This window comes from Helobdella robusta (assembly GCF_000326865.2).
Source record: "Helobdella robusta unplaced genomic scaffold HELROscaffold_1, whole genome shotgun sequence".
Taxonomy (NCBI): Eukaryota; Metazoa; Annelida; class Clitellata; order Rhynchobdellida; family Glossiphoniidae; genus Helobdella; species Helobdella robusta.
The window spans coordinates 8327007-8338217 of record NW_008703570.1 but is presented as its reverse complement, the minus strand read 5'-3'; the positions used below and the strand labels follow the sequence as shown (position 1 = coordinate 8338217).

The 11211-nt window shown below is 31.7% G+C and overlaps 2 protein-coding genes across 2 annotated transcripts; both read left to right on the top strand.

Annotated features, from left to right (window-relative positions):
• Window positions 1-5963: 5963 nt before the first annotated feature.
• HELRODRAFT_159271 (hypothetical protein) lies at window positions 5964-7727 on the top strand (the record flags this gene model as incomplete). Its single annotated transcript, XM_009011158.1, has 5 exons — window positions 5964-6185; window positions 6265-6587; window positions 6681-6921; window positions 7000-7143; window positions 7212-7727. 5 exons carry the CDS (start codon window positions 5964-5966, stop codon window positions 7725-7727), a joined length of 1446 nt encoding a protein of 481 aa, XP_009009406.1.
• A 1311-nt stretch (window positions 7728-9038) lies between these two features.
• On the top strand, window positions 9039-11015 carry HELRODRAFT_159270 (hypothetical protein; the record flags this gene model as incomplete). Its single annotated transcript, XM_009011157.1, has 4 exons — window positions 9039-9248; window positions 9673-9995; window positions 10059-10296; window positions 10353-11015. 4 exons carry the CDS (start codon window positions 9039-9041, stop codon window positions 11013-11015), a joined length of 1434 nt encoding a protein of 477 aa, XP_009009405.1.
• Window positions 11016-11211: the final 196 nt, after the last annotated feature.

Here is an 11211-nt window from a genome sequence, read left to right as displayed (position 1 = left end):
GATTTTGGTTTAAAGTAGGTTTTGTTGAATTTCAAGTAGACCCACAATGTAAATAATTAATGGTTACAACACTTGCTAACATATCCATTTGTGGCGTTGTGATTCAATATTACAAAAATTTAATGAATTAAAAACTTACATTACAAAGCTTTTGAAACTACTGAGCGCGTGTGACATGAACAGCCGAGACATCAGTAGCATAATTATCCAAATTCGAGAAATGAAGGCCCACACAACAGGTAAATGATAAATAATTTGTTTTATTGCCATCCTGCGGTGGTATGGACATGTGTTGAGAAGGGATGAAAGGGTCGGGATTAGGCGAGCGTTGGAGTTCGAGGTTGAAGGAGTGGTAGGAAGGGGTCGTCCGCGATTGGGATGGAGAGAGCAGGGGGAGAAGGACAGGGTGAAAGCGGGGTTGCGTGATACTGAGGCGAGTGACAGATGTGGATGGCGTCGAGGGGTATTTCGGTTTCATCATAGGTAGCCAAACGGCAACCCCCGATCTCGGGGAAAATGCCGTCTAAACGTGTGTTGTTGTTGTTGTATTGCCATCTTCACTTCTTACTAGATAGTGATAGATAGTGTCTATTAGTCTTTTCAATTTTTGAACATTTGGCAGGACTAATTTTTGAATTTTTTGATTCCACGAGAATGAATTTCCATCGGCAGATGTTTTAAATGATATCCTGTTGAAACAATAGCATGGCTGCTTGTTTAAACGATCATTCATATTTTAACAGTATTTATTTTGGGTTTTTTTCACATTCCTAATTATATTTTCAGTGTTTTTAAATTACAGATGGCCTCCATAGTGTGTACGACGAAATGGAGAAACTGTTGAGGGATGGGTCCAAAGTTGAGGAAGTTGAAAATGTAAACTTTTTTCGTGTCTTTCTCTCAATAAATTATTAAAACTTTCAAATCAATTAGCTTGTTTGTATGGAATTTAAAGCTTATAAAAAAGCTGGTTTCCCTTTACAAATTTTTTTACAATGAAAGTGTTTGTCCTGCCACATTTTTTGGTATTTACATCATAAGAGTGTTAAAAAATAATTAGATTTTCAATGTTTTAAAGAATTTGAAACTATTATTAAAACATAACACCTGTAATGTCGTTACTTTGGCACAATGGGAGTATCATTATTTTAGTTGTGCCAATGTTAGTAAGTCTCGCAATGCATGCACTGATTCATAACAAATTGATGTTCGCAAATAGCAAGTCAGCAAAATTATAACACCATATTTTAAAACCATTCAAGTAATTAAGAAAAAGATGAAACTCTTTAAAAAACCTCTACTTTCACATAGCCTTGAACAAATTTAAATTGCAAGCGTAAACCACTCGTTTTGAATTTAGTGGATGATGAACCACTTGCAAGCAATTTTGTGCGTTTTTTCTATAGAAAGTGATAAAATTTTGAAAATTAGCAAGCTTAAATGTTGTTGGTTCACATGGAATGGATCGCCCAATACTTAAACATCGGAGATGATATCCGTGATTAACGAAATATTAAGATGGCTTAAAATTATTCCAACCAAGTTACTGAGGAGGACAATGCGGCTGGACATCCCGTACACAGATGTGGAAGTAAGGAAAATGACGGATTTGATTCTGAAAGCAAAAATAAACATCTCCAACGCTGAGTTCATCGTTGCATCGACAAAGAACACCATCTTAGAAGTCGGACATCTCAGAAAGAAGGCTTCTGAAGTCAAGTCTGTTGAATTATTTTTCTAACTATTTTTCATTTTATGCCAGGAACATTTTCTTACATCCTGTTTCATTTTGGTCCTATTTTTAATAAGATGTTAATTTAAATGCCCTTTCGATGATGCCTACCTTGGCATTTGGCTTATCATGTTGATTTTAATTTATTCCACGATTAGGAACAGTTCAGAAACCATAAACATTCGTATAAACAAAGTGAAAGATTTGTTGAAGAGTGTAGATGGCAAGCACGCACGCATCATCGATGAACTGCCAAGACTTCACAGGAGATTTGATGAAGTTCTCAACCTTCTAAATTCGGTCTGTTTAATCGTTCAACACTGAAGTTTATTTTTTAAAGTTTATGCATTCAGTATCAACGATGCCTTTTTTTATAATGTATTAGGTTTAACCTTTATAAAATACGCTAACAATAAATATTTTTTATTCAAAAGTGTTAGACACTTTTGATTTTTTGTACTATGCTTCTTATGTCTTTTGTAATTATGTTTTGTTCAACTACTTGTATATTTATTGTTGTCCCTGGCGCATTTTCAATATTTATGCAAACTCAGCTGAGCTGATGTGACATAATGTTACTCAATTCTAAAATGAAGTGAAGTACTTAAGAAGTACTCTAATATAACCATTGTATTTAAAAAGTTTTCTAATATAATTATTGTATTTCTAAAATACTGTGGAGTAGGCGTTTATAAGAGAATGTATATTTTATATTTGTAGCGTGTCGTAAATGGTAAGTTTGTTAAGTAGGAAATGAAATAGTGGATTCGCCAACAAACAGACACCAGACTTTATCACAGGACCGAGTCAATCTTTTGAACGTGAACTGTTTAAAAAATAATGGATATTTGTAGAATTTGCTTCACATTTTTTGAGGAGTTTCATGTTAGTAGAGTGTGACTAACAACTAATCTATTAAAACTTTGGCGTATTATTTCTCAGAAACCATCACAGCTTGAAATGAAAAACATGAAAACGTTTGTGAGTTTCTAATAGTTTGAACGTTCATGTTCTCAACATTTGTTTGCGTTCCCACAACTCCATGATAATGTTGTAATAAACTGGCAATTGTTTGCATGATGTACCAGAATAATTTCAAAAAACTGTGACAATAAATGGCAAGGAATATGTTAAAGTATAGATTTAGGTTAGGCTTTCAGTCATTTTTGTAACGCCACTATTCAGTTATCTACGAAGTTTTAACTTTGATGATGTTTGCATATTATTATTATTATTATTATTGCTGTTGTTGTTGTTATTATTATTATTATTCTAATATAAGAATTATAATTATAAATGTTTGTATTAGGCCACGTCATCCATTAAAGATTCAAAAGAGGAGATAGGCAAGCACGAGACTAACATATACAATTTCAGTCCGTCCATGACAAAAATAAGAACGCAAGCTGACACCAACCAGCAGCACATTACAACGCTGCAGAAGCAGTTGGAAATTTTGAGGAAAGCAAAGGAGGACTTGATAGAGGTTATGGTCGTCAGTTATTTGTTGCATCGTCATGCCTAATTTGTTAATTAAAAATTGATGTTTTTACTTCAGATTTAATATTTCGATAAATTAACTTATTTGATTGTGCTGTCTTACTATTTATAATATGTTTCATTTCTTTCAAGCTGATGGAACATTTAAATGGCAAATATGACAAAATGAACATCATGATGCAAAAGAATCCTCAGATCACCTCAGACGTCAGAAAAAAAGTCGACCACATAAAAACAAAATCCAATTCCATCAAAAGCGTTTTCATCCAATGGAACACCTTTCTTACCAGTGCGTCCTTTTCATGTCATTATTGCGACACTCCTTTATATCATAATTTATTTGAAATGAGAAAAAAAATGAATAGATTGCAGCGTAAATTTTTATTATTACAACAGGATGGAAAAGCGGTTTTGATCAGAGAGTAGCTACTCTAAGTGATCTTATCAAAATTGCTGAATTCTACGTAAATGATATGGCGAAAATAGTTGGTACCATCAGAGAAAAGCATATTTACCACCTCACTTGTGGGACATCGTAATTCAGAAGGATGGCAGACAGGCGATTAACATTATTTACCAGTTTACAACTTAGTTTTAATCAAATTTTGTACAAGTTTCTGAGAATGTTTCATTATTTATCATTTTAATGTTAATGAAAAATTGCATCCCTATGGTTACTGAGCGTACAAATAGTTCGTATTTTTATCATATCGTCATGATGGTCAGTAGAGAAAATAGTACATTTAAATTTATATATCAACTATCTGCAACATTTTGCGTTGTGAAAATTTATTTTTATGATTGCTTCTAATTTTTTGAGCATTTTTTCGAACATTTAGGATATCTAAATTGTTGAAGAATGTCTCAAAATTTCTTTCATGTTGCCGCGAGGAATGTAGTTTTTTTAAATTCATTTTGGAGAATTTTTGGCGTTAGTTTCTGTCTTTGATATGAATTGATTTTTAAAATGCGACAGATACGTTGTATTTTTATAACGCAGGCTCATGCGTCCCAAATATTTTTTACATTCAACGTAACGATAATAATTATATATACACACATATATTTTTTTTAGCTTTACCCCTTTATAAAAACCAAGTATTTCATTTCTATACTCTTTCACGTAGTTGTAAACCATTTGCACATATGCTACTAAGTTTAAGCTCATTAGAATCAGTTAATTATATCACATTCGCAGATTGTGACAGACCGAATTTTACGAAATGTGTTTATAATAAAAGATTTTATATATTTGAATTTTCGTCACGATATTGAATAATATGACTAATATAACGATCAATATATCCGGCTTAGTAGATCTAATGAATGTTTATTTATTGGACCTGGATGTAAACCAAAATTATTGTTCTAATTATGTTAGATTAACAGTTAAAATAAAGGTTTAAAAGTTTAATTTTATAAATCTGAATTTCTTAGTAAAATGTTCCTACACTCACACGCTGTCTTTTTTACTGGGTGTAACGAATTCTTGATAGAATTGTTTATGTATCTGTTCTTTATTTTAGTTTCATAGAGATGGAGTAACGTTTAGTTGCGGTTAAATGATAACCATAACGTTAGTTTTCTCTCAAGTCTCCAGCATTAGCTTGTCATTTTCATTGTTTCATTTAATTTTATAGCATCCTAAACGGTCGAAAACATCTTCGTTTCAAATTGCGTCATATCACACCTCATATCTCACTCGTTTAATGACAAAACCGGGTTGAAAATAAAAATTGTTAGAGACAATTATTTATTTTGTTAAAAATTATAATGAGCTTTTTTTATCAAATGTTCTACAGATACTAGCAAGAACTTGTGTGAACCTACCTACTCTTGTCTAGTCAATGGCATTTTGTATTTTTTATCTAAATTTGAGGCGAATCTGACTTAATTTTCATCTTGTGGTTAACTATTTAATTAGAATACAAAATTGTTTGATATTTTTTATACTGAAAAATTAATTGCTAAGTATATTGTATATATAATAAAAAATTTATGAATGCGTTTCATAAATCTATCACTAAGAATAAATTCTTAAATTGAAATAACGCCGGTTTACTTATAATAATTTTAGTAATTAGCGATGAGTAACTTTATTTCGCATTTTAGTAGTTTTGAATAAAAACATCTACATTGATGAGTGTGCGTGTGTGTGTGTAAGAGAGAAAGAGAGAGAGAGAGAGAGTGATAGTGATAGTGTTAGTGTACTATTTACAAACAAAGGCTTTGGTAAACTGACGTTACACATATTTGTGTGTAGTACGCCAACAAGTGTTGATTAAGAATATGTACCCGAAAATATGCATTCAAAAATAATTATTCTATATCTTTCTGCGGTTGTTGACTAGTTCATTCGCTGTTAAGGATTGTTTAATGAAAAAATAGACATTATATATTATTTGTGTGAATACACTTTTGAACATCGATGATATTTGTATATATTTGTAATATTCAACTAAAACAACTCAGTTATTTTAATTTGCTTAAATGTCAATCATTTGAACGATGAAATTGTAAACTGACGTTCAAGTAGTTTTAATTTTAAGAAAGATGATCACTGAAATTGACTTTGTACCCTTTGAAGATTGTCAAAAACTTGCACTTTGGAAAATAAAGGGAGAATTTTTCATCATCATCTAAGAATTTGTTTTAAAAAATAAGCAGCTGTGTGTGTACAAATAGATAGAACTTTTGGAACTTTAAATTTTCAATTTTGTAAGGTTTCAAAATGTTTACGTACGTACTTGCTTTAGTCACGATAATAAGTTTCCAGCTGTCTGACCAACAAACTTCGACCAGTGCTGGCCTCAAAGTTGGCATTTCATATAATGGATTGAATTACGCAGCAAACAGAGCGATCGACAGATTAACCGGCGAGCTGGTCAACAAAAGAATAAATGATGCCGATGGTAGGAATGGAGATTTCAAATATGAAATTTCAAACATCCTGGTTTGTTTAACGCTATTTTGTGATTTGAAGTCGTTTATATTTTTCAAACTAATTTTTAATATAAATAAATGGAATATAGATAAAAGACTTTCATAGACCGACAACGAGTGTCAGTTTGAATGCGGATTCATCTACTCTCACCTGGTCATTGGGAAATGGAAAACTAAGCATAGATTTCAATTGGCATTACGAGTACAAAAAGAATCGTTTCATAAGGTTCTCCGATAGCGGTCGAGCCAGCGTGTATGCGAGCAACGTGAGAATATCTGTAAACGTCAAGTTTGGTTATGATGCTAACACAGGTCGTCCCAACATTTACACGACAAATTGTGACTGCGATGTTGGTGATTTAGACCTTGATTTCCACGGCAATAATGGGTGGCTGTATAATTTACTAGCAGGGTAGTATCTTTGACAATAATTTGATCAGTTAATAACTTTTATAATAATATAACCAGATTTGCCATACTAATATTTTTTACTATAATTAATTAGTGCTATAAAAAGTCCTTTGAAAAAGGAAGTTTTGAAGGAATTGTGTCATGCCGCTAAGAAAGCCATTGATGAAGATGGTAACAAAGAATTGTCTACATTAGATACCAATGTTTCCTTAGAGAAAAAATTATATCTAGATTATCGATTAACCGCTAACCCTGCAATCACTTCAAATTCCGTTGAATTCTCGGGTGCTGGCTGCGTTTTTTTTCCAGAGAACAAAGATTGTCCATCCAGTCATGTTACTATTTTTTTGTACACGTTTTAATAAAATGAAAATTAAAAGTTTCATTTCAAAATAAATCAAAATATTTATTAGCCACCAATGTCTGTGGATTTGTCAACAAAAATGTTGACGGCTGTAGTATCAGAGGAATCCATAAGTAGTTATCTGAAAGCTATGTTTCTCTCTAATCAGATGGAACTCAACATAAAAAAAAACAGTTTTGAGGACTCTGAAGGGGTTTATAAATTATAATTTCATACAATTTCTACATTTTTAGTTTAACAACTTATTATATACTTTATTAGGACTTTCTGGATGCTAACTGTGTTGCGGGATTCTGTTTCGCGAGGCTGATGCATAAGCTAGCACGGAGTATGCCAAATTCATCATTTGAAATATTATATCGCGTTTCAGAGGCACCGATTGTTCACGTTTATAATGGTCGCATGTGGAGCAACATATCGTCTAATGGATTCATAAAGACGAGATTCCCAAACAACACAGTCGTTGATTTGTTCTCAATCAGTTTAACAACGCTGATAAACATTACACTTACACACAATAATGACGACGTCATCGGATTTAAAATCTCGAACCTGAAATCAAATGTAACATTTGACGACAGTATCGATGCAGATGTCAAAACGGGAGTGAATTTTGGTATAACAGTTGTTGCAAAATTTGCAAAAAAAAATGTCAACAAAATCGGACAGAAAGGTCTTCCACTGCCAAAAATTCATGGTATTGTTTGGGAAAACAGTGAAATTTCATTCAAAGATCGCTTTATTGCTATTCAGTCAGATGTGAGATATGTGATGTAGTGTTAAAAATTTAAAGATTTGGAAAATGGAGAGTAAAAAATTGTAGCAAATTTGGAAAAATCTCTTTATATTTTGCAATATGTTTACAAAAATCGTTTAGTTTCATTAAATTTAATATATCTATTTGATTTGACATTTTAATTTTGTTGGCTATTCTAAATAACGTAAAATCTGTGCAATGGCGATGTTTTTCGCTTTCTCTGCATTAGACGCTATCAAACAAAAACATTTCTAATAGATGTTTTTGCGAGTTTCTTTAGATATAAAAAACAACAAGTAAGAATGTTTATAACGTATTTATTCATCTCTACAGTATAGTTGTCAAAATCAATCGGAATACTCAGAATAAAGTAATTTTTTTCTAAAGAAATGTCTAAAAATTATTTCTTAAAACACCTGACTTCACTGCATTTTCATTTGGGCTTCCACATGTAAATCAGTTTTTTTATCTATTATATTTTTATGACCTGTGCGATGAGTTTATTAACAAATTCACCGTTTAGAACTCACTCTATATTTACAATTCTTCAACAAACTAAAAAACAAGAATAAAAAAACTTGAATAATTATCCTATTTTAATTTTGTTTACTAACACATTGCAAATCATAGTTTTTCAAATATTACTGCATGCACAGTCATTCAACCCAATTTAATCAGTATTTATTGCATTTTGAGTTTTCATGTGTTTTTTGGAAGCCTTTCTGTTTGGAATATCTGTTTTTGAAAATCATTGAAGAGCGCTGTTGAACATCGCTGAAGTGATTTTTTAAAAGTTGATTGATTGGTTGATTGATTGATTGATTGATTGATTGATTGATTGATTGATTGATTGATTGATTGATTGATTGATTGATTGATTGATTGATGGATGGATGGATGGATGGATGGATTGATTGACTGACCGACCGACCGATTGATTGATTGATTGATTGATTGATTGATTGATTGATCGGTTGGTTGATTGATTGGTTGGTTGGTTGATTTATTGATTGAAAACGAAAAAAATAAAGTTGTATTTATAAAAAAAATACTTCAGCTTAATATATTCATAAATGGCGGTGTTATTGAAGTGCTTTTGAAAATTTATCCACCGCGGTTTTTAATTTACAATTCTACACTTGAATTGTTTCAGTGAAGTGGATTTACTTGAGCAGTGCAAAGTTTATAAAATTAACTAACCTTTTAATTTAAAATTCAAATTTCAATTCATAGTAAAAAAAAATCAAAAAACGCTATAAAAGCTTCATCGTGAAATTTGACGCTTACTATCAATTTATTAATCACATTTTCTTAAAAAAACTAACCACGAAATGCGCGTCAATTATTTTACCGTTCGTATGTTGATGCTACTCGTTTGCTGGCAACAAGCAACCTGCCTGAAAATATCAATTCATGAAAGGGGTTTCAACTATGCTGCCGATGTCTTAATCTCTAGGTATTCGAAGACTTTGATAGGAAAACCGTTAATTGATTTGGAAGAGGAAAAGGAGGGTTTGAGATACAAATTGACCAATGTTAAAGTTAGATGTTTTAAATAACTTTAACATTTAAAGCTAGATGTTTTAAATAACTTTAACATTTCCACTATGCTGCAATAACAAGTTCTAATTCTTTTTTTTCATGATTGTAATGTTTGAAGATACAGTCCTACAAAATCTAGTCAGCAATTTCAGGTAGAAACGCCTGACATTACGCTCATGTTGCGTTAGCTGATTCGCCCGCCGACTAACAAATTTGTAAACCAGAGCACGCCTGTATAGCGAAGGCCCAGAATTTAAATGCTATGCTATAAACAATATATATACTATACAAGTTAAGTTCGAAACATTTGCAAATTTACTGAGAAATTTCGGAAATTATTTAACATTTTAGGTCTTTTGTTCAAATATTAAAAACTTGTAAGTGTAAAACGCCACTTGAAATGTACATCATAACAACATTCAGATAACAAATTTTATGAAACCAACGTTCGACATCAATTTAAAAGAAGGCACTTCAACCATTGCTGTGTATTTGGGCAATGGAAACTTTGAAATTTCGACAAACTGGAATTACCGTTACCGAAAAAATCGGTTTATTAGATTTTCCGACAGTGGCTCAACTATTGTATCTATCATTAATGCTGCTATTTCAGTTGATTTTGATTTCCAGTTGGATTTGAACACAAGAAAACCTAAAGTTGATGTAGTCCGTTGCGACGCAAGTTTTGGTGATATAAATTTCAATTTCCGTGGAATAAAAGGATGGATATATAGCTTGCTGACAAGGTGAATATAAAATAATTTATTCAATTTTTCAGTTTATTGATATAAATAAATTTATTTTCAAAGATTTTTAAGCTCTTCAATTGAAAATAGTTTGAAAAAGACTCTATGTGACGTGGTTGTTACAACAGTTGACAAGGTCAACCAGAATTTTGCATCATTGGAAACAGATATATCCATGGGAAACAATCTGTTCGTATATTACAGTTTAACAACGGCACCAATTATTAGATCAAGAGCGATAGAATTTATGGGAGCAAGTTGTGTTTACGTTTCAGGAGAAAAACAATGTCCACAATATAAGGTTTGTTTCATAAATATAACAAGTAAACATAATTTCAAGCAAATTTTATTTTATAGCATCAGATGCAAAATGCGGATCCAACGAACAAAATGATATCCATCTCGATTTCTGAAGAATCGATAAATTCTTACATCAGTTCCTTGTTTCTTTCACAACAATTGAATTATTATGTTGCAAAAAAAAATTTTGGTAAAGACTTGAAAATTTTAGATGTTGACTGCAAAAAAGGATTATGCGCTGCCGCCTTGTTTCCGAATCTTCCAGATGTAGAAGAGGGATCGTTAGAATTGGACTGCAGAGTAACTGAAAGTCCCAAGATTCATATATCTCCGTCTGCTGTGTGGTCTGATATCATTTTGGAAGTGGTTACCAAGTTCAGATTTGCAAACGATACGTTAATTGATGTACTTAAAACACGCTTGGAACTTAAATTAAATGTGAATATTACATTTAGTGATAACGTTTTAAAGTTTTGGGCAGCGAACATGAAGCCCAATATCAAATTCATGGACGATCTAGAAGAAAATGACAAAGAACGTGCTACTTTCGCTTTTAACCTTTTGTTTAATCGTTTCAGGAGTAATGTAATAAACAAAAAAGGCAATGAAGGAATTCCCATCCCCAAACTGAATAAAATAACTTTAGAAGATAGTGTGATCGTATTGAAAGACCGGTTCGTAATCATACAATCTGACGCAAAATACGCAGAGCAGTTGTGAAAACGTTTTGAAATTAATAAAAGTTGACCTCTTAATTATAGACGATTTAGAAAACATCATGTTTTATTTTAAACCATTTTCATATTACCTGACTGTTTTCTATATCAAATCAGTGTTCATGTGATTTTGATGATTTTAAAAACTGGCAATGATAACAATAATAATAAAAATAACACACTAAATCAACAGACCTTGA